Source organism: Elaeis guineensis, chromosome 9 (assembly GCF_000442705.2).
Source record: "Elaeis guineensis isolate ETL-2024a chromosome 9, EG11, whole genome shotgun sequence".
In the NCBI taxonomy this organism is placed as follows: Eukaryota; Viridiplantae; Streptophyta; class Magnoliopsida; order Arecales; family Arecaceae; genus Elaeis; species Elaeis guineensis.
In genome coordinates, this window is record NC_026001.2 from 86653223 (window position 1) to 86677514 (window position 24292).

General features: G+C 35.0%; 1 protein-coding gene across 2 annotated transcripts; it reads left to right on the forward strand.

Annotated features, from left to right (window-relative positions):
- The first annotated feature begins 769 nt into the window (after window positions 1–769).
- On the forward strand, window positions 770–19824 carry LOC105051142 (uncharacterized). 2 transcript variants are annotated; one of them, XR_833156.4, is made up of 16 exons: window positions 770–1218; window positions 7780–7881; window positions 7994–8060; window positions 8509–8690; window positions 8788–9048; window positions 9724–9807; window positions 9900–9947; window positions 10036–10100; window positions 12219–12267; window positions 13287–13557; window positions 14402–14523; window positions 14686–14766; window positions 14837–14911; window positions 18793–18909; window positions 19080–19230; window positions 19347–19576. XR_833156.4 is itself a non-coding variant. In XM_010931444.4 (16 exons), the coding sequence occupies exons 1-16, from the start codon at window positions 847–849 to the stop codon at window positions 19530–19532; spliced, it is 2313 nt and encodes a 770-aa protein (XP_010929746.1). In that variant the 5' UTR covers window positions 771–846; the 3' UTR covers window positions 19533–19824. The 2 variants fall into 2 exon arrangements, 1 of the variants encoding a protein (XP_010929746.1); XM_010931444.4 differs by having other exon boundaries at window positions 771–1218; window positions 18793–18989; window positions 19347–19824.
- The last annotated feature ends 4468 nt before the right edge of the window (window positions 19825–24292 follow it).

Here is a 24292-nt window from a genome sequence, read left to right on the forward strand (position 1 = left end):
AAAAAAATTATAATTTATTTAAATTTTTTTTATAAGAAGTATCCAATTCGATTCAATCGATTCATGGATTAGATTTGGATTTAAAATAATAATCTAAGAGAATGCTTGGTTGAGGAGAATGGAAATCTAGAATAGGAATCAAAATAGATGACTCCCATTCTAGCTACTTTGTTGGGGAGAGTTTCATTTTCGTTTCGATTTTGATTTTGGAGTGGAATGAGAATGGCTCAATTTATTTAAAACTCAATTCCCACTCTCTCTTATAAATTCAAATTTTCATTTCGATTTAATTCCGATTCCATTCATAAATCAAGAGGATGCTTGGTTCGCGACTAAAATCAGAATCGGAGTGGAAATCGAGATGTATTGAAATCGAAATCGAAATCACCAAATCTCTTGAAGTGTCTGGTTCGTGATTAAAATCAGAATCGGAATGAAAATTTGAATCTATAAAAGAGAGTGGGGATTGAGTTCTAGGTAAATTGAGCCATTTCTATTTTTTTTGAAATTGAAATGGAACCTCTTCCAATCAAATGGTTAAAATGAAAGTCAATCATTCACATTTTGATCGCAAATTTTCATTCCCTTCAATCAAATATTTTTTAAATATTTTAAAAAATTTAATTATTTTGATTTTTATTTCAATTTATTTTAATTTTAATTTTGATTTTCGTTGATCGGACCAAATACCCTCTAAAAACAAATTGGGCGCCGAGGGTGCGCCGGTCCAACATGAGCCGTTGTTTTAGCCTATGGGTTGAACCCCTGCGAAATTCTGAAGCACTAAAACCCCTTGGAGTTCTCCGTTCGCAGAGGGAGAGACAAGGGAGAGAAGGGGGGCGAGCCATGGCGAAGAGAGGCGGAGGAGAGCGCCTGGAGATCCTGGAAACCCTAGGGGACTTCACGAGCAAGGAGAATTGGGATAAATTCTTCACCTTGAGAGGGACCGGCGACTCCTTCGAATGGTACGCCGAGTGGCCCGCCCTCCGCGACCCCCTCGTTGCCGAGCTCTCCTCCTTGTCCACCGCCGACACTCCGATCCAGATTCTCGTCCCGGGATGCGGCAGCTCCCGCATCTCCGAGTACCTCTACGACGCCGGATTCCAGCAAATCACTAACATCGACTTCTCCAAGGTCGTCGTCTCCGACATGCTCCGCCGCTACGTCCGCTCCCGCCCCGAGATGCGGTGGCGGGTCATGGACATGACAGATATGCAGGTATCCAACCCCAAATCTGCCATAAAATCCCTTAGCTTGCGGTCTGTGGCGTTTTTCTTTTGCTGGTCGGACGCTTTGGCATGGAAAGGAGGGAACTTTGCCTGCCAGTCCCTTAGGTTATGGCGTGTACGGCTTTTCCTTTTGTTTGTTTGATAGTTTGAGAGCAAAGATGCTTGTTTATCTGGGTGTTATTCTCTGGCGCTCGGGAGCTCAGCTATTATTGATGCCTTTATTAGATTCAGAATTTGAACTTTTGAACTGGATGTGCAATAAATTGAAGAAATTTAGAGTCGTTAATGCAGCAAGTTTGTGGATGTAAGAAATTATTTGGTTGGTGTGATGCATATTGCTGTTGATTGGAGGAATTATATGCTTGATTCTGAATGATGTTTTTAAACATGGTTGAATTATGGAATAGTGGGTAGTGACTGATAATTAGAGTTTTTTATGATTCATCCTATGTTTTCTCCATCTAGGATCACTTTGTATAAGAAGAGACTATGATTTATCATTTCACACAGTGCATTTCTATTTGCTAATACCAGCATAAACTCTTCGATTTAATAAACAGTAGGATCTTATGCCACCATGTTGGCCACATCTGAGCCCTCTACTTTGAACTTGTAAAAATGGTTAAATAGAAAATCACATAGTCCTGCCATCTCAAAACTATAGAAGCCTATCCATGATGTCTTACAATGTGTGAAGGTGTTGACACTCACAACATGGCAAAGGTGTTGAAGTATAGTTAAACTAAATATTTTCTTCAAGTAAAAGAAATATTTGGATAAAAATGAGAAAATTATGTGAAGAAAAAGTAAACTCAAGTATATGAATGCCAAAGCGCAAGAATTTAGGACCCAATCTTTCTTGGTCTGTCCGAGTAGTATCATATTGGATTGGAGATAGACCAGGTTCTGAAACCCCAGTTTTTTCCAGACTGGGTTGTCTTGATTGAGGTGGACCGAATGTGTTACATCTTGACAAGTTGGATATGTTTGCTTCTTGGTGCACCAATTTATGTTATTTTATTTATTTGTTTTTGTTTTTTTCTCTTTGCTCTTGATTTTAATGGTTATTTAGGACCATCCTGATACCATACCAACCTGTCCTAGATCAGGATAGGCCCCAATATCGGAATTTAAACCCTTGTCAGATGATTTTGTTATTACATTGGAATTTGATGATCTTGGTTCTTATATCATATATTGCTAGTGCATGTATTTGAAGAATGATTTTGAAAAAAAAAGTGCTGCTTCGGCACACTGTCATTATGTTTGAATGTTTATGTAAGGATTGTGGAGTACAATAACATATTGCATGCCTTTCAAGAAAGATTGGAAAAAAAAACTGTTGCTCGGCTACCATGTTATTATATTGAATGTTTATGTAAGGATTATGGAGTACATATCATTTGCCCCCAATGTATCTAATGGAATTTCAGCAACTTATAAAATGATCATGAACAAGTAAATAAAAAATATCTAACCATTCCCTTATAATAATTTCAAGTTTAATTTAATTCACCCCATGATAAGTCGAGTACGTTAAATGATGTGAAGAAGCATTACTAAGATATAGTAAAGCTCAATTTGCTTTAGGCATTATAGAAGTAGGAAAGATAACTTGGAAATAAATATGCTGAAAAGTGGATTAGCACTAATTGATTACGAGCTTTTGCATGTTTTGGCATCATTATTTTGAAGGAGAGAACATAGTTACCAGATTCGCGATACGTTCCGAGTCATAGTACGGATTGGGTATAGGCCTATAGGGTACGGCACTTAGGAGTTTCTAGGGTACGATGGGGGTAGGCTTATTTGGTACGCTAGTTAGATTCACAGTACGCTATGAAGATGTATTGGGTTCGCTTACAAATATTACATGGAGCAATTATCTTTTCTATTTACTAAAATCAATTTGCTGCAAAGTTTAATCTAAACTCTAAAGTCCAAAGCTAAGATAATTTTCTAATGTTGTATATCAAGCATAAGACATAAAAGCATATCATAAAATTCTTATATCTTAAAGACTACATACATCAATAATAGAAACTAAAAACAGAAATAGTTCTTTAGCTTGCTCCAATAAAAAACTAAAAACAAAACAAAGATCTCAGGTTGCCTTTTCCTTCCCAATTTTCCCTTTTGCATGACATCTGGGTGGCTTAGATGCTTCTTTGCCAGGAGCAGCAAGTGAAGCATTAGAAGATGTTTCTTGAACTTCATCCACATGTTGAGTATCCTCATATCCATCTTTCAAACCTCTCCATCTCATATCCTCTAGTCTTATTGCAGAATCCTCCAAGCAAGTATTGTCTGGATCAATGTCCCATTTTTTGTAAGGACCATCTTTGTAGCTTTCACAAAAACATGCTTGAAGGCGGATATTAGAATGAATAAAGACTAACTTATCAGCTCTTGTGCAATTTAATCTATTTCTTTGGACATTGTGAATATAGGAATAGGTGCTTCAATATCTCTTAGCTGAAGAACTACTAATTGGTTGAGATAGTATATTTTTGCTACCTCAGCCAATTTGGAGTTTCTGAACTATATGATGACCACCAATCAATGGAATCCATTGTCACTGCATCCGCTTGAGTTGGTAGCATTGCATACGTATGAAAACTTGCAAATTGCTCTCGTAACAACTTTTGCTCTTCTAGACTTTCGGTGATTCTTTCAAAAGCTTCCATGCAACCCATAATAACTTTCTTATCAAGATTTGGAGCTCTTCTAGGAATTTCTCCAGGAGCTAGTGTTTGAAGGTAGAGAGGATCATAAAATCGAGGATTGAGAGCAAAAGCAAGGCAATGCATTGGAATGTTCATCTTTTCCCATCTTGCTAACAGAATTGGTTCCATCTGAGGGTAGGAAGCTGCATATTTATTTTTCATCATTATATCTTTTATTTCTCCAATAATGTTGTCCATCCTTTCATAAATCTCCTCCATTTTTGGACCTTCACCATCACTGAATTTGATTAGCAAATAGATTGGCTTGGTAATTGCAATTACACTTTCAACATCTTCCGAAAACTCTTCACTGATTATTGTTTCAGCAACTAAAGCTCCCATCTTCCTTGTATTTTTATCTCCATGTTTCACCTATTCTTTCCATGCCTTAAGAATAATGGTGGTTTGTAGAGCCTCTTTGTGATCAAGCAGCCGCTTCAATAAGACATAGTGTGAAGCAAATCTGGTCTTTGCAACTTTTAGCAATTTTAGCCTTGACTGAGTTCTGAAAATTGCTAAAGCTTGTGAATGATTGATGAAATATTTGACAATGGTTTTTCCCTTTTTATACGTGCTTGATAACCAATTAAATGTACTGGCAAAATTTTTAAAAACTAAATTCAGTGTGAACTACACAGGGGGACCAGAAAATATGTTTATGTACCTTCTCTATCTCCTTCCCAGCTGTTTTGCAATTTGATGCATTATCGGTCACCACTTGGAGAACATTTGATGGCCCTACTTCAATTGCTTTCAGCAAATACTCTGCTATAACAGAACCGGTTTTCTCTTTTTCTGAGAAGTCATCTGCATACATGAATATTGCTCCATGATTGTTTGCTGCAATGACATTGATAAGTGGCCGGTGCTTGACATTAGACCATCCATCCGAAATAATAGACACCCTTGAGTTACCAGGTATCTTTTATTGGAGTCAGGTCTTTTTCAACACTTCTTTTGCACTCATCTAGTAGTGTTGTCCTTGCCTTTTCAAATGAGGGAGCTTTATAACCTTTAGGGGCTTTGTTAATTGCTGAAATCATCTCATTGAATTGAGGATCATGCAGCACATTGAAGGGAATGCCGCTAGCATGCAACCCTCTCATTACCTTCATATTCCACTCCATTATTCCAAGGGCATCTTCAATACCTTTAGCAGGAAGTTCTTTACTTCTTTTGTTGATTGTAGAACTTTTAAAGATGATGACAGACCTGTCTTCTCTGCTTCTTCAACCTTCCTTCTCACTCTTTCATATTCAGCCCGGTTGCTAAGAAGTGCTAGCCAACGTTGAATTTGTGTCTTCATCCTAGGTGGAGGACCAAAAAAGTGATAATGTATTCTAGTATAGGAACTTGTGAATCTCTTTTTGCAATTTTTACATGACCATTGCTTTGAACCCCCAGAATTATTTCCTGGCATTGCACCATGTATAACAACATCATCTAGCAATGGCTTTAATTTTAAATCTATTGCTTTTGTGGGTGTAGATAATGGTATTGATTTTTGAGTTGGTTGAGTTTGCTCAATTTTTTGACAATCATCACTTGAATCTTCTTGCTCTCCATCTGTTTCTTCTTCAGATAAATGCTAATCTAATTTTCTTTTCTCGTACACCATTTTCAAGAAGAGAAGGATGATGGATTTTTTTAGTTTGATGGAAAGGACAAAGGAGTTTTGGTTGGGCATAATTTGGACTACTTGGAGAAGAGGAGGGAGATAGGCCTTTGGAGGGGCGGCTGGAAGAATATATGACTCTCCTTTCTATTCCACTAATATTGATCAACGTGAATCCTTTACTATAATTTATTCTAACTAATACCAACCAAGCAAAGTCTTTCAATTCGAATGACTTTTAAACGCAAGCAAAGTCTTTCAATTCCAATGACTTTTAAATGTTTTATTTGCCTTGTTGTAATCTTCTATCTTATCAGATTTTTTTTCCCCAATAGGAAGGAGGGAGATAGGCCTATGGAGGGGCAGCTGGAGGAATATATATGACTCCCCTTTCTATTCCACTAATATTGAAAGTCCACGTGAATCCTTTACTATAATTTATTCTCACTAATGCCAACCAAGCAAAGTTTTTCAATTCCAATGACTTTTAAATGCAAGCAAAATCTTTCAATTCCAATGACTTTTAAATGCTTTATTTGCTTTGCTGTAATCCCCTATCTTATCAGATTTTTTCAAATTCTAATGACTTTTAAATGCATATTGGGATTCACTTTCGGTATATGCCCAGAGAAATCAGTTTACAGAGAGTGAAACCTTCATCTCCGATAATCCAAACCTCTCTATGCATATCAACTTTATACAAAATTTTCTATTTATCTCATCCAAATCTAGTAGGAATTCAAGTTCTCTCCTCTGTGGTTATTTTTCTGGTAAAAGTTCGTATACTGTTTGGTCGCCAACTTCAGCAAATTGGGATGCGTATCACAGCATTTTGGTACATAAACATCCCACAAATTGGGATGCACGATCCGGGACGCGATCCCGAGGGGGTAGGGCGAATCTGGTAACTATGAGACAGAAAGGACAAAAAATCCAATTTGAAGTTATAAAACCTTGATAATTGGAATTGTCAACTAATTTTGCTTCATTGACTTCAAACTTTTGGCTCTTGTCATTCACTTGCTTCAGACGTTGAGGGTTTGAGGCTTTTATTCCCTTATCGTCTTTCATGGAGAGTTACTTTAGATTGAATTGTGGTACTCCTCCATTAATCATCCTTAGATTGCATTTCTTGTCTCTCCATTGTTTGCTATTTTAAGCCAGTGTTTGTTGTACCAACCCAAATCACCCGATTCATGGCATACCTTATCGTATTAGGTTGGAACGGGTATGAAATACTATGTAGGTTGGTATGGGTCCCTTAGCGACCCAGATGGAGGCATATAGATGGGTATAGAGGTGAACCGACGTAGATACCAACTTGTATCACCCAATTTTAGGTAGTACCATGATAAAAAATGAGAAAAATGGCTTGAGAGCTGTCTTGGTGTAGGATGCATACTGTATCATATTGGTATAGTTCCCAGTGCCGAGATTGTAGACCTTGATTTAAATTGTTCATGTATATTTTGGATGATAGCATTGCAATAGGCAGTTTTTTTTGGTTAATCTAGAATTCTAATATGATGCCTTATGTGCACTCCTTAGGGTCCTTGCACATATTTTTTTCATGCAGACTTGAAGTTATGGACTGCCTTGTGAAGTTAGGGAATTGATGATGGAACAATCAGGCTGCTTTCTCTTAGATGCTAAGGAGGTCAATGTTTCAGGTTATATTTTTACTGAGAAGACTGATGTAACAATGTAACAAGGGGGATATATGTATGGTTTGTTGTCTCGTATGGAACATCTTAATAATATTTCCCTCGGAGGTAGCATACTGGGGCAAGAAATGGCGATGCTAAAAGTGATGAGTAGTTATAATGTCATTGCTGAGGTTTTGATGGATGAGAGTCAACCTCTAAACTGTAACTATTGAGACTTGGTTGCTGCAGTGGCTGTTAAACTTTAAAGGAAGCCTCCAGATGGTGGAAATTAATTGATGATACATCTATAAAGGTGAACAATGAGGAGGGCATTAATACCTTCCATTTAGATTGTCTAATCTTTAATCCATTATATTACCACATTATAACTCTCTCTCTCTCCCTCTCCACAATATTAATTTAGGACATCTGTATTGCAAGTTGTTAATAAATATCTGATTTGCTGTAAGTTATGTTACATTTGTCATTTGCTTTCCCCCGCAAGAAATTTTATAAGTTTTTAAAGATATTATTTACTTGAGCTAACCTTATAGACCAACCAGTTTGCAGATGAGTTCTTTGATGCCATTCTTGATAAAGGGGGATTGGATGCTTTAATGGAACCAGAGCTTGGGTCAAAGCTTGGAAAGAAATATCTTAAAGAGGTACTTAGCACTTGAATCTTAAATGCTGTTCTCATATGGTAGTAATATTGTAACTTATTTTAAAAAGCTGATTATGCTTGGTCCTAAATAAAATGAGTTGCATAATTTCCAGGTAAAGAGGATTCTGAAATCTGGAGGAAGATATCTTTGTCTCACCCTCGCAGAATCCCATGTCTTAGGTGAGGTTTCAACCTTCCTAGATAAGTGGCACCAAAAGTTCTCTTTGCATGGAGTGTTTTATCTCTTAATCTTGTTCATGTCAAGAATGAAGATATCATGCATTAGAGTCCCCTCCCCTCCTTTTGAATGATTTCTTCCTTGATAATCTTCTTATCTTTCTTATACCATTTGATTCTATGGTTAATGTCATAGCAAAGTTGGGTCACTTGTTCATATGTACTATCAGCCAAAATGTCTCTACAGATACACTAATTTACTTCTTAATCCTTTTCATAGTGGCAATGAATGTTTTGTTTTTGAAGCATAAGGGATTGTTGATGGTTATCCTTCTTCTAAAAAACTCTGTTTGATATTCTTCTGATCTTTTTTTGTACAATTTTGAATTTATGGCCTACTTCCAGGCCATATGGACAATTATCCTGAACTACTTTTCATCTTCTTTCATAGGTTTGCTTTTCTCTGAGTTTAGGTTTGGATGGGATACAAGTATTTATGCTATACCTCACGAACCTTCTAACAAGCCTACTTTTCAAACCTTCATGGTGACTGTTGTAAAAGAGAAGTTGGGTGCATTGAACCCAGTTAGATCATTATTTGATCACTCTGCTGTAAATTGTAATGCAAAGCAGGTAAAACAATTGTGGTTTCCTTTCTCTTGATGTATAATTATAACAACGACGTGTATGTATTAGAAACTCTCTAGCTAAATCTTTTTTTTTCCTGCAGGTCCATGCTTTAAATAATGCGGTTGAAGATGAGAATAAAATTCGCAGCAACTATTCCACTGGTGCTGATATCTATTATTCTTTGGAAGATCTTCTGCTAGGAGCCAAAGGAAATTTGAAGGAGCTTCTCCCTGGACGTAGGTGTCAGCTAATTCTTGGTGAACAAGGAAGCTCCCTTTATACCTACAAGACACTGCTTCTGGATGCTCGGCAGCAACCTGATCCATTCTTGTATCATTGTGGTGTTTTTATCGTCCCTAAGGTTGGTAGACTTAATCTTTATTCTGTTTTAGTATTTGTGTTTTCAAAATCTCCAATATGCAATGCACAATAGAATAGAGTGATGAACTTTGAGTGAACTGCAGGGTTAGATCAATATAACAATTATTTGTACAACACGGTTAAACTATGAAATAGATCCTGAACTTCTGATTCACATAGGCTCTTATTTGGCGCACATGGTGCAGTGACAAGGTTCTGTGTCTCTGGCTTTCTTCTTTGCCTTGTGTAATAAAACATATACCATTTAAAGGAAGACAGCTGGTAATGTATAGAGATCTATGGAGAAGATCATTCTTCCTCCAATGACTTTTTAAGCTGAAGTCTTCTTCTTGCTGCAAAAGAATGCTCTTTAGATCTTTGGCACTCTCATTGCTTAGTATTGATTAGTTTAGTTTCTTGATGGAGTCATAATTTAACGTGGCAAAAGCAATGCTGCTGCTGGACTTATTTATTTATTTATTTGTATGAATCTTTGGATATTTTCAGAAGCCCATTCAGATCTGTTAGATGTATGATTCATCTTTTGCTGCTTGGTGGATCTTTTTAATCTGAGAATGCCTTTTCTTTTAATGCTTACAGTTTTTCTCAAATCTCAATTGTGCAGTAGTTATTCCATTGTAACTGTTTTTGAGATGTATAAGTAGCTAATTTTCAGACACGAGCTTATGAATGGCTGTTCACTTCAGAAGAAGGACAATGGCTTGTAGTTGAAAGCTCAAAAGCAGCTCGTTTAATCATGGTACTTGAACTAAAAATCAGAAACAAATCTTCTTTTGGGTCTGCTCTGTTATAATCTAGTTGTTTCTTAGTCTTATTTTTTAATTGTATTAGGTTTTTTTAGACTCAAGGCACGCCCATGCCAGCATGGATGATATCCAAGTATGTTTTCTTTAAGTTTTGTAATTGCATATGAATTATGTCTTGCTATCACAACCTTATTCTTCCTTTTTCCCTTTCATTTTTTCAGAAGGATCTGTCTCCACTTGTTAAAAATTTGGCACCTGGAAATCCTGAAGATGAAGCTCGAATTCCGTAAGTTTCCCTAGTGCTTATGCTTAAAAGATTTAGAATGCATTAGATTATGAGACCTTCAAGGCTGCTGGGAAATGACTGTTCCAGCTATTATTGGCTGGCAGAGTTTCAGGAAAAAATGGCTCCTGCAACCTTAAGCAAGGAAGTTTTAATATCTTGCAACTTTTAATGAGATATTCGTTTCAGTGTCAAGGAACCTCAATGGATCTTACATGCTTTAGTTTGTCACTAATACAAAAAAAAAACCACCAAAATACTTGAAGAATAAGATACATGATTCGATAACCATTTGTTTAGAGAAGACCTTGATCTGCAGGCTTGGTCCTATTTATACACTCAACATTATGGATTAGAGTTCAATGAACAATTGATCGAGATATGGAAACTTTTTAAACAAACTTTGTTCCTGATGTTGGAGGTCTGAGTTGGTCCAAAGTTCTGGGTGAAGGCATAAGCTGCTAAAATTGGTCATGATTTTTTGTTACCATAGTACTTGGAATTATGGAAAATCAATCAAAAGATCATGGCATGATTGTAGTAATCTGTATTTTTTTTGAAGCATCTTTAGGATTTTCAAACGAGGAGAAATTAGGACTTAAATAGTCTATACAACCCCCTTACTCCCATCTTATGTTTCATGTTTGTTTAGCTCTGTACCAATCGCAACATTTCAGTGATTAAAAACTAAGATTGCACCTTTAGTGGATGGTTTCAAACTAGCCATCTATGTTACTCTGTGCGATTTCAAGTGCTGTGATGCACAATTATATCTAATCTGGCCTTAGCATGATAACGAGACCATGATATTCTCATTTTCATTTTCTTATCTTGGACAACAGAGGAACATCATAACCGTTTTGCTGGTCAAGACCTTGAACAATGCTTCGTTCAGCCAATATATCTTAGACTGCTTTGTGCAACTGAAGTGTGCACTTGAAGTGCAATTCATTATGTAGGAGATACCAATTTTCAAATATAGGGAAGATTGATAGTAGTTTATCTATTTGAATGAGAAATTGTTCTAGAAATCAAGAATAGCAGCTGAGCTAATTGGTCAGGACACTATGTTTTTGTGGTATTGCAATTTTTTTTTTTTAATGATTGGCCATATTCTTTGTGAAGCAACCGCCTTTTATTTCTATCAAGTGCTATTTGCTTTGCAAAGGCAAAATTTTTTAGTATACTTTCTGGCAATCTTATCCTTTAATCCAAGAAATAATTTCTGTTTTAATGGCTCTGCCAAACTAGAGTCCAAAGAACCCTTTTCTAGGTTTACAGTTAAGCATTGGTCGAACTTTTGTAATTCATGCAAGAAGCCACCACTTTGAAAGGTGGCCAATAAATGGTGAATGTACAAATGATGCACTAACTTATGTCCGAAACTTTAGTAACTCTGATGTATGACAAGTTTTGTCATATGTTCTCTGAAGTTTAAGCTACAAACATGTTCCATTTTTTTAAAAATTTTTATAAGCTGATTATATTTGCAACAAAGGAATTTTATTTGAATTTCTAATCAAATTATTGACTTTAATTTTTCATTTTTGTAACTAACTAAAAGATCCAGCCAGTTTTATAGACTAAGTCAAGCTTCTTTGTCCCTTTGCCTAGTGAACTTCCTTCTCACTTTTTTACAGAATATTTTGTAAAGTTAAGTTCTGGCTTTCTTTAATTTACAGTGGCCTTAGTGGTTTTATGAGTCTGTAACTTACTCTATTATGATAATTTTGTTTTTCTAAAAACTAATTGTTGAACTTGGATTTTTCCATTAACAATTAGCCTCTTCATTCAACTTGTAAGGATGTCTTTAGACCTGAGCCTCGTTCTAGGATAAGAATGCCCTGCCACTTTTTACCAAATCACATGTGCTTCTCATAACCAGGGATAAAAAATTGGTTTGAGGAACCATGTGTACCGTATATTGAGTGCACTGACCTTCTCTATGGCTCTTTAGAATTCTTTTTTATCCGTAGAATCACTTTTGAAATTTGATCGATAATTAGTTGGTTTCTTTTTTATCCATAGCAGCAGTTGCATCTTATCTCTCATTCTGTATTATATATTAGACTACCTATTTTAATCAGGACCATATTTTTCATATTTGTTTCATGATTTCAGGTTTATGATGGCCAATGATAGTGTCAAGCGGAGAAACATTTTGCAGAAGGTTCAGTCTCAATATTCCACCTTACTTTTCAATCTAAAATTATAGCTCCATTCTTCTAGCAATTTTCCCATCTGATGAATGTGCAATTAATTTAAGATGAAAGAATGATGCCTAAGAGAAAAATAGCCTGTATAGAAGTTTGATGTACTTGCATGTCTACGGTCCTTTTGGATCTGATTTTGTAAAAATTATTGAATCCTAAGAACTGTTTGATGAAAGTAGTGATTTTTATTGCCAGTATCTAGGAACTGATTATGCTTGAAGCAACGCCAAGGACTTGGAATCTTCTATGGTATAATCATTTAGTGCTTCTTTATGAAGATTGCTGAAGGATGCACTTTCAGAAAGCGAAGGCTAGCTCATTCTATTTTTTTGCCAAATTGTGATGAGAACAATTTAATAATAATGGATGGATTTTCATTGGATCTACTGGTTTGAAGGGAAAAGTGGTTGCCTTTCTCTTGAACTATTGCATATAATTATAGTTGGTAATTGTTAAAAATCTTTTTGCAGTTGATGATAATTTATGAGATTTTGGTGAAATGTAGGTTGAGTTGTTCTTCATATTGCTTGCATGGTTGATCACCACAGAATAGCAGCCAGTGGTATTCTTTAAAATGACATTGGAATTTGGTGCAATTTGGCAAGTGATCTTTCTTGTAAGTTTGTGTCCATCTGGCTGGATTTGCAAGACTTTTGCAGATCACTCCTTTGTGCTGGATGAGATGTCTCCTTAAGTTAGCCATGTTGATCCAAAATATGCTCTCTATGTCCTTGACTGAGTGAATCACCATCCTTGACATGGTTGCATCTATCATTACTGTGTCGTAAATGCATGTGTTATTATGAAATTTTTTAGGCTATTATTAAAAGAATTTAATCAGTTCATATATGCACTTCTGTTTCTTCGTTATCCCATTTATCTAGAAAATAGAAATTAACTTATGATCAGTCATGTGTAGCTTTTTTTTACTTGTAAAATAATCCTTTGTTTTGTCTTGTGTTTGATGTTCTCATAGGTTACATCTACCATTACTGGACCTATAATTGTGGAAGATGTGATCTATGAAGATGTAGATGGTGATAACACTGGCCTCACCTCATCAGACACTAAGGTGTTTCGTCGCCTTACTTTTGAAAGAAGTTTGGGTTTGGTGCAATCAGAAGCACAGCTGACAAGAGAACCTCAAAGCAATCCTGTTGAATCAGTTGGAAAGAAGAACAGCTTATCTTCAAAATCCAGGAAAAAAGGAGGCAAAAAAAGGAGTGATTCTGACAAGTTGATTGATGGTAATTTATTATGCCAATTTTTCTTTCCTGGTCTGCCCTTTTTTTTTTGGCTACCTGAAGGGATTCCAATCATGAAAGCCATTTTACTGTCAAAAGCAACTTTCACATTTTGGATATCCTGATGGATTTTTTTTATTCCTTTTACAATATTAATATACCAGAAATTGCTTGTTATTTAATTATTTTGCAGCTATACTTTTAATTTTGAAGACAAAAACACTGGAATGCCACTTCTTTTTCTTGTTGACTTGCTCCTTTTCCTCTTCGTGCATTGAATGGCAACATCTTGGTCCTTGCTGATTACCAGCATTGACCTGCAAATTCCAAACCACTGATGTATGGATGATCCCCACCAACCAAACAAGTAAAATTTAGAGAATTTCCTTTGTAGATCAATTTCCCGAGTTGCATGGAAGTATAAGTTCTTCTAGAGCCATTTGTGGCTCCAGTTGATTGGAGTTGCTAAACCCTGATTTACCTTTAACATAGTGTCATACAGATAACATTTTGCTGCGAGGCCCTTCACTTCTGGATCACTAGGAGACTTAAGGGTCTTGATACTGACTTCTCCCATACATGCAATAATGTGTATAGGGTCATGTTTATAATGTCTCATTTTGATGTCAGGATGTTTCTTCTTATTACATAGTAATATTTTGGTGATTATGGTTTTTATTTTCTTTGGAGTAAAGTCTGATTGTTTTTTAAATTGTGGAAATAATTTTTGCTTCCAGAACTTTGTTATTTTCAACTTTTGAGCTGTTCTACATTATGTGCTGATTGAATGCAATAATGTTTATAATAATTTACTTTTTTTCCTTTGTTGTTGTCTTCATTAACTTAGGATCCAGAAGCATTTTGAAGGTTGACCATAGTTGTCTTGCTAGTTCTTATCACAGTGGAATTGTTTCGGGTTTTGCTCTAATAGCTTCTGCCTTGGAAATTGCTGCATCATCCAGAAAAAAGGTAACAAACTATTTGCTACTTGCATGTGAAGTTAGCTCTTGACGTTTCATGATATTAGGAACCAATGTTCTTTTGAATCATCTCAGTGGTTGAGTTAGCATCTTTGATGATGTTCAAAAATGGCTTCATTTTGCTCTAAGTGGGCAGTAATTTTTTTCACAGGTTAGAACAATTATAGTTGGTCTTGGAGCTGGGCTTCTTCCTATGTTTCTTCATGGATGCCTTCCTTTTCTGGAAATAGAGGTAGCTTGCATAACCTTGATGACCTTTTCTTAACGTAAAACAATTAGTTACTCATAGTTTTTCCATGCAGGTTGTGGAGTTGGATCCTTTAATTTTGGATTTAGCAAGGAAATATTTTGGCTTTACAGAGGATAAGCAGTTGAAGGTAATTATAGTTATCGTACAAAAGTACAAATTGATTTTCTTTTTTGAGAAAATATCCTACTAATTCATGTTAAACATTATGCCCACATGTCTTGTTATTTTTTGCCTGTCTTAACATGTTTTGCTGATTCTGTGGTTGGTTTTACTAAATTCTAGATATGAATGATATATTTGTCATATAATTATTCCTGTTAGAATTAACAAAAAGGTTGAGTACATCCTACAAATCTATATTACATGTCCTGATATATTGCCAAAACTTGACCCGACCCGAGAACCAACCTGACCGGACACTATTTGGGTTAAGTTTGGGTCAAGTTTTTTTTTAGTTAGGTTAGGAATGTGTCAATTTTATAACTTGAGCTTCAAATGGGTCAGGTATGGATTAGAGTCTCGACCCAACTCAAGTCATGAGATTAGAGTTCTATTTAGGTTGACATGATTTAGGTTGGGTTCTTATGATCTTGAATAGGAATTATTTTTGAGTGGCTGGTATTTTCCTTCATACTAGTTATTTAAATTATTTTGAAAATTAGCTAGTAAAAATTGTAAAGCTCAGGTTTCATAGGTTAGCTTAGGTCTGTTAAGGATGAAGTTTTGCAAAATATACGAGATTAGGGTCAAAATGGGTTGGTCATGGGCTGAGAAGTTGATGCCATTTCGGATCAGGTCAGATATGGGCCGAGGTTTTGTATGTAGCTATCCTTTGACACAACTTGGCTGCCCATTGCCACCCCTATCTTTGGCAGCTTCTGTAAGGCTCTTGAGGAAATGATTCCATTGAGATGGTTATCTTTCTTTTCGTCTACTAGCTTGAATTAGCTGAACTTGATTGACAAAAGAAGATTTTATGTTCATGTTTCTGTTAGCTTCACAAATATGAGGTATCTTGACATCAAAATCTCAGAACTTGGTTTCAATTTTAGTTTGGTTAAAATGAGTTCTAGTTTTGATAGTTGTTCCTCAAATTTTGCCAATTTGAGTTACACACACACACACACACACACACACGATCATTCCTACCTTTTTGGGCAATTGCAGGGAAGTCCCCACCTTTTAGGTTATTGTAAAAAATCCTCCTATTTCTAACAAAATATCCAAACAAGTTGCCGTGCATTTTCTGGCACAATGTGCACTGAAGCTGACCTATGTGTTAGGGCTGAAAGAGGGTTGCATAAAATTTGGCCAGATCTAAATCTGGATCCAGGTAGGGGTTGGTTATAACAATCTGTATCTGATTGCATTCAGACAAAGATAGAAATTATGTCAGATACAGATTTGTTTTTCCTGGTGAATTTGGTTTCACATTTGGATAAGATGCTTTACATATTGATAAAAAAACAAACCCTCTTTAGTCGAAGTGTGCAAGGGAGCTTGCCTATCATTGACATGGATGAGCAAGGTTTGAATTATCGTGATACAGGGGACGTTGGTGATGTGTTAATATTATACATACTGCAGTACATCCCTATATGAACTTCTGGCTTGCCAATTTGGGGCAGTACAGCACAGTATGTGTTGCAGTACTGGGCTTTGTAGGGAGTTGTTTGGTATGGTACCTATCAGCCTGGTTTTTCAAAACTTGGGATATGCTGTTAAGCACATATACATGATCACCTGGGACATGGCTGTTAGTTATCTACATTCTCCATAAGGTGCTTGTAATTCTGCTTCTATGAAAATATTTATATGTGTATACATTTAATAATGGAATCGATTCTTCCCTGTATATGCATAGCAAAATTTTAGTCAAATAATTATATTAGAACTCCATTGCATTCATCTTTTATGCTTGTATTGCCTAATGCTAGTTGTCCTTGTTAAACTTTGCTCAGAGAAATTCAATTTATATCTCAAGTAATGTCTGATTTATATGCATATCCATTTATAACAAATATGGATACAAATTTTATCACCATTTAATATCAGTAATTGTATTTGTATCTGCTGAATAAGTATGGATTTGGATATTGATAACCAGTATCTGATCCATTTTCAGCCCTACCATGTGCACTAGTTTTGGCACTGTGTGCAGCAGTACTATCTCAACAAGCACCAAATCTGGAACCATGTCGACTGAAATTCTTATGATGTGCATTAGTTTGAGTATTTAATGTTGTGGCTTTTAATGCTTTGACTTATTTTTGATACCCTATAAGAAGTATGGGAATAACTGTGCTGTAATAATTAGCTAGATGAGAGCACAGTATCAGATAGGAGGGGTTGATGATTGTGCAAAAAAAAGCCCTTACAAAATGGTTTTGTGCCAAAGCCAAGCCCTTTTCTAGGGTTTAAATGTATGAAGTTCATAAGCTACTTATGTTTAGCTTAATAACAGTCTTGTTTGAGGTCATCAGGAAATGCGTGAAGCTCAAGCCCCACTACAAAGTTTGACTCTAACATGCCATGCCCAATTACTCCATGCTCGCTAAAACAAGTAGGAGCTAAGGTTGGGCTTGAAAAGAGGCCTATTCAAATTTGTTTACTAGAGGATGAACCAAGCTTGAATATTTGTGATTAAGCTTCGTTTGAACCTGGCTCAAGTTCAAATGTCCTCCATTTACCAAGGCAATCTTAAGCTGCTACAAGCTTGGCTCAAAACTCCTTACTCATTTGCAGCTGTACTTTTTATCTCATACAGGCAATGTGCTTGGTACACATGGGGTTAAAATTAGTGCATATTAAACCAATATTTCTGTAGATGATGCCTGTGCTAGTGCACATGGAACTAGTATTGGTGCACAAGGACTCATGCACATGGTGCCAAAATAGACACAAGGAATACCTGGATACTTTCTAAAGAATGTGGGGATTTTGTTGCATTAAACTCAGGTAGGTTCCTTCCTGCAACTTCAGATGGTCACGTAAAAGCCCTAATAGAAAACCACTAAGACTTAAAAAGGAAAAAAAAAACAAACAAGAAAAGAAAACAAATCAGACAACATTTTAATGCATATTGTATTGTTCAAAATCTTGAATTATATTGTTTCATTGCTTTCATAATGAACTAATAGTGTATATACATACACATACCTCTGAATTATGTCTGCATGCATGCAAAATAAAGTATATTCAACAATCATGTTTCACATTATTCTAGAGTGCAGTATTGTCATTTTACTGTTTGATTGACCAAGTTAACATATACAAGTCTAAATGCTGTTCAGGTCTAAGCTCTAGGATTACTAAACCTGAATCAAATCTTGTATCTCTAAATTATTTTGGACCCCAGTATGACAATGCTTCCAATTAATCTGAGGACCTACAAAGTAAAATTTTGATCTTGGTACTTCTCAGATGAAATAACAAATATGAATTTCTTGTATATACAATGAGTTTGGCCCATAACCAAGTTTTAGCCCAAACTCCAAAGCTAATCCTGGTTTCAGATTGCTTCCAAACCTAAACTGATGAGTTTTGGTTTTGGTGTCGAAGTTTTAGCTGAAACTCCAAACCATGCTTTGCATCTGCTATGCATTTTTATTGCTTAATGACTGCTTAGTTACCTAGATTCATGTTTTGACTTGAAAAGTAATCGGTCAATTGATCTCTCATTTGACAGACCATTTAATCCTCAGTTCATTGCAATCAGGGAAAATCATAAGATAAGCTTGCAGTCATCTTAAGCTTTTTTTTTTTGGTTTGGGTGGGCAGGGGGTGTTTGGTGTGGAAAGGGTTTAAGAAAAATCACATCTGCACTCAGGAACACTCCTATAAATCACTAATCATCAATACGAGTAACCTTCTCTGATGAAAAACTATCAGCATTTTATATTCGGTTGTTAGCCTTTTGTGATGTTCTGATACTCAGGGTTCATCTAAGTTGCTTTTCAAGTATCAGTAGCATGCATTGAAAATGTCATTTCTTTATTTATATGTCAGGTCCATATTGGTGACGGAATCCAATTTATTCAAAATGCGAATATTGTGCCATCTCCTTCAGACACCAAGGATAAAGTAGATGATTCCAAGACAGTTTCACAGTCACATGATGGAGAGGTTAAGAAATCTCTTGCCAATGGGAACAGTAATACTGAAATTAAAATTGTCATTATTGATGCAGATTCATCTGATATGAGGTGGATGTCATCATCTTGTCTGTCTTGATTACACAACTAGAAAATTTCAATATGTATGTAACTATGGATTTTCTTTCCTGCTGCTTGCAGTTCTGGGTTGGCCTGCCCATCTGCAGATTTTGTAGAAGAATCATTCCTTTTGTGTGTGAAGAAATTCCTTGCAGAAGGTGGCCTCTTTATAATTAATCTGGTATCACGGTCCCCAGCAATTAGGGAGATGATTGTTTTGCGAATGAAAGTGGTAAGATCCAAGCAGAATATTTATGATCATGCCATATAATTATCAATCTGATTAGTCTGATATGTCATGTGTATTAATAAGCTATTGTGATTTCTTGTGCAAAATTTGGTATGTAGGTTTTCAGCCACCTCTTTTCTCTAGAACTGGAGGAAGATGTTAATGAGATTCTCTTCGCATCTTCCTCGGAGGCTTTTATCCACGTAGATCACTATCCCAAGGCATGGATTCAACTGAAGAACATTATGAAGGTTCATCTTCCGGAGAGGCAAATGTTGATGCAGAAGATCAAGTGTTTGAAGTAGTATAGTCAAAACAAAGTCCACCGATTAATTCTTAGAGCCCATGTAAATTAGTTTTATATTAATCATTCTAAATTTAATGTTTATACATTGTATGATAGAGAGGCATAATGACAGTTTTGTTTTTGCTTTTCAGTAAAGTCATATGTTTATCCAGGAAAACCACCTTGGTCATAAAGCAGTGTCTTGTCATGTTCTAGGTTGTGGTTTTGTTGTGCTCGGTACGCAGACGTAATTGGGTCCTCGTGTTATATCTTTTATGAATGTTAAAGAATTTAACTTTCTGATTTTTTTTCTTGGGATGTTTTTTTTTTGGTTGATGCTTGATGTTCTGTAATTTTGAATTTTATGTTTGTATTTTCTTAAGAAACTTCTGCAAGTTTGTTTATTAAAGTGTGGCATAGCCAGCAGTTGGCACCAAGTTCTTCAAATTAGATGTTCAAGATGGGAATTCGGAGCTTGGCAATGACTCGGACAACGCTGGAAAACAGAGGATATTAGTGGCAGGGTGTGGGGCAGATAAGCCTTGGGTCTCCATGCTTTTGCTGGAACCATTTTTTACATGCAGGGAAGATGAGTTAGTGAGAACCAAATAATCCATAAAATAGTTCTATTTTATTTTTTTATTTTTTAGTATAAATTATAAAAATCTCCCTGAGGTAGAAATTATGCTTATATTTGATAGTTTGAAAAGTTTACACCCACACCCTTTATGTTTAAGCTTGTAGTTTAATCCATGCCATTGATAGACAGTTAATCCTAAATGGGATGCACATGCCATATTATAATAATTTTTTGAAATTTTTTGAAATGATCGAAATGGCCTTCAACAAAGCATGAGTCTCTAGAACCTTTCTCTTGAGCCCCATTTTTCTCCTCAAAAGATGATGGCTTTCTGCTTTTATGTGCCTCTACTCTCTAACTCTCGTGCGCTATTGATGTTCTCTCGAGTTACCTTTGAGATTCTTCCTTCTCACTTGACTTGGCTCTTTCCATTTCTGGCCCACCACCCTCTGTTTAATTCCAGTGGGCATATTGAAATCCCACATTGGTGTCCTACACTAAAATCTTAGGATTGCTCCTTGAATTGGAACCTCAAGCCTCTTTTCTTTGATACGCAATCTATTATAGCTCTATTTGAATTTGTAATGTCAGATTTTTATTATTTGAAATCAATGTTATTGCATATAGTAGTGATTTAATAAAGTTTATTAGATCTCTAATTGAATGTAATTAATTGGATCTAATTGAATTGAGTATAACTGGAATTAATATAACATGTTGTCTTGATCTAAAATTAATATTACTTTATCTACTTTTATTTCTTCTTGTTAACTAATATTGTTTATTTTTTTTTTAAAAGGACCATCTTAATGTCTCAACTCAGTGCAGGTTTTCAAAATAGCTCATTATCATGGTAGATTATTTCAACAAGTGGTGTCATTGTAGTTGCTTAGCATTACTAAAATTTTCAACTCTCAAAAAAAAAAATTCAAACGAGTTGTTAAAAAATCCCTCATTACATCTATTCAATCATACTCCTTATGTCAAAGATTTCTAATGATGGAAGACAGTGATTATTTATAAAGTTTCTCACACTTTTAGAGAAGTGAACTAGGTAACAAATTTTATGGCCAATAAAGCATTGCAAGGGGATTTTACATGGCCTTATGATGAAATTCTTGATCATCATGTTATATCTCTTTTACAAGCTGATGCCTATGGGGTTTGTTATACTGGATAGATGATGGCTATTCGGGCAGGATATGTGCACTACTTTTTTTTTTCATGGGCTGCTGATCTCAATGACCTAAGTATTTATTTTGTTTTACAGAGTTATTTAATGATTTGATTTTACTCTGATGGGATGCTGGTTATACTATGGTATACATCTCATGCTTCATCTTGTATATCTAAATTAAGTATCATAATGATATTCCTTTCGATGAATAAGCAAGTGCTTCATCTTCTCCTACTTTATCAGCATTATCAAATGAAACAGGAAAAATTGAAAGTAGTACATAGCCTTGTAAAAGGGAAAGGTGATCGTCAGGATATTAAGCTATCAGACTCAACTGTCTTGGATTGCAAGTTATCCATATCACAAATAATTGATTGCGATTTGATGAGATCAAATTGAGCCTGTGGTCTACTGCATGATCAAAAAGAACTATTCAACCAATGCTTTGCTGTTTTCTTATATGTTTTGAATGAATTTGCTATCATTGATGGTTGGACTATATATGGTAACACTATATACCAATAGAGGTAAAGAGGTAAAATATCAACTCAAATAGATTCTTCGATTTTTATTTTAGACAAAAAAAATACAATCCAATCGCTGGAAAAGGATTGAAGGAAGAATATGTGACAGATGTGCTATTCTATTACTTTCAAAAAGTTCTATAGATGGCTTCTGGGTACTTGTATAATCCTACTGATTGTGGCAGTCTTCCTATTATCTCATACTTGATCATATTTTTTTGCTTACTACAGTTGGGTTATATATGAATTATATGGTTACTGATGGCTTATGTACTCTTGTCACAAAAAGTTATTGGAGCAAAAGAATAGAAGAAAAATAAGGAATGAAGGAATGAAGGGAAAAGTAAGACTATCTAAAGTAATGATTCATAGAGTTAAAAAAGTGAGAGCATAAAAAGAAATAGAGAGGAAAAAAATAAAAAAATAAAAAATAAAAAAAAGAGAGAAATGAGGAGAAAAGAATATCTAACTTTTATTTTTTTTTCTATGTGCATATATTATTTTATACCTATCCATCGTATGGTTAGTACATCACCTATGACACTTCATTGCTAATGATATATACTATACTATTTATCCTTCATATTAGCATTTATGTTCAGCTACTATTTTACGTTTTCATCGTAGTATCATATCATAGCTATAAAATATATGCTACTCTTTGGCACCTGATTTTTTAGCTTCTTCAATTGTATGAAATTATGTTACTGATGTTCCTTATATACTGTCTCAATAGTTTTTTGGGGTACGTACTTTATATTGTTTCAATATGCTTTGAGGATCATCGATGTACCAGAATGTGCCATCTCCTAGTGTATTCATGCTGTATGGTTTCAATTATTTAAGCAAATTTCTGAAATGGATTCGATGTTTCAAATCATGGATCTCATGGATAAGTTATCTATCTTTGTGTTGGAAATGCTTCCTCGAATGTTCATCCATGTCAGAACTCTTCTGTAGCAATGTTTTCACTTTACTGGGATCTGCATCACCTTTATCTTACTACGAGCATTGGCTTTTTATCAAAAAAACCCGTGCCATATAACTCCAAAGAAAAGTGTTTGGTTTTCTATACTATCGTAGTTGGCATTGGGATCTTAGTACTATGCTTACTATTTCAGGTGAAGTTCTCTGCATCCAATTAGTGATAAGAATTGCTCCTTGTACTTGCTGGCTTTATTAAAATCATGACCTTCAATTCAATTGGATTCTTCTATGATTGTTAATGTACATAAGTGACATATCTACACACATGTATCATCCGTGCCTACTACATTCACTTACCAAAACTCTAACATATACTATCATCTCATGCTAGTTGTTTTTGAATTTGGATCATACACTACAAAATCTTCAAATGATTCAAAATTTTATTATCTACAAGGTGACCTGTTATTCTATGTTGTCTGTAGTTTCTTTGATCATGTAATGTATCATAGTTGTATGCATTCTTTTGATACAAAAATACTCCATTGGATGTTGTCATTTTTATTCTTACTCTTCAACCTATATTCAGATGTATCTACTATAATCATCCTACATTGTTGGCCCGATTTTGGGGTCAATGTACACAAGCCTTTTGGGTGCTCTTTCTTATATATTTTACACAACAATCAATGATATTATACTATTTCTACAAAAAAAAAAATTGTATTATACTTATGAAGAACATTGCTTTGTAGATTGATATTTGCCTGCAAATAGTCAATCAGAACTCAATCGTTGATATCTGTTGATGATTCACTTTAAGATATAAGAAGAAAAATTAGTGATTTAAGGATGGAGTTAAGAAAACTATATTATAAGATTAAAGATTTAAGTAAGAGTAGTACTATGACAAATAAGCTTTTGGTTGAAATGATGGCACTATTCATTTTTATAATTATATTTATATTTAAGTGAACATCACTGTATTAGAGTTTTGGAAACCTTGTTATTACAATACATGTTGATCTTAAACAACTATGGTGTTATTTTAGTCATATATCCAAATTCAGAATTCTTCTATAATCTATATAATCTTAAGGAACAGTTGGCCCCTCATGTAATCTATAGACCTTGCATAATTGAAATCTGAAAATTTAGCTCTTTTGTTATGTAAGAAGAACATGACTCATGTCTAAACATCTAGCTATATGTTCCTTACCATATTTATGAACTTAATCTTCAAAGATCGTATTTTTAGCTTAATGTTGTTTAGCTTAACATGGATGTAATCTAACATGATGTAGTACCATGATGTAGAACCTTCAAGCTAGCTTATCATCATTAGACTTTCTTATTCATTGTCATGATTGATGTTTAGCTTGTGGTGACCATTATATTTCACTTATTCATGAACTGAGTTCTCAATTATACTGGATATCATTATTTTTGATCTTTTCTTTTGTTTGATTAGATTGCTCATAAGATAAAACACCTATATACATCCTTGTTCACATAATGTTTAAAAACTTCTTGCTTAGAATATTACTTGTTGGAGTAATGAGTCTTAAATC

Excerpts from the sequence above, each read along its gene's own strand:
- LOC105051142 (XM_010931444.4), top strand. The coding sequence starts at position 847 with ATGGCGAAGAGAGGCGGAGGAGAGCGCCTGGAGATCCTGGAAACCCTA. Across the intron at positions 9,948-10,035 it reads CCAGCATGGATGATATCCAA|AAGGATCTGTCTCCACTTGT; the intron begins GTATGTTTTCTT and ends TCATTTTTTCAG. Across the intron at positions 19,231-19,346 it reads TTGTTTTGCGAATGAAAGTG|GTTTTCAGCCACCTCTTTTC; the intron begins GTAAGATCCAAG and ends TTTGGTATGTAG.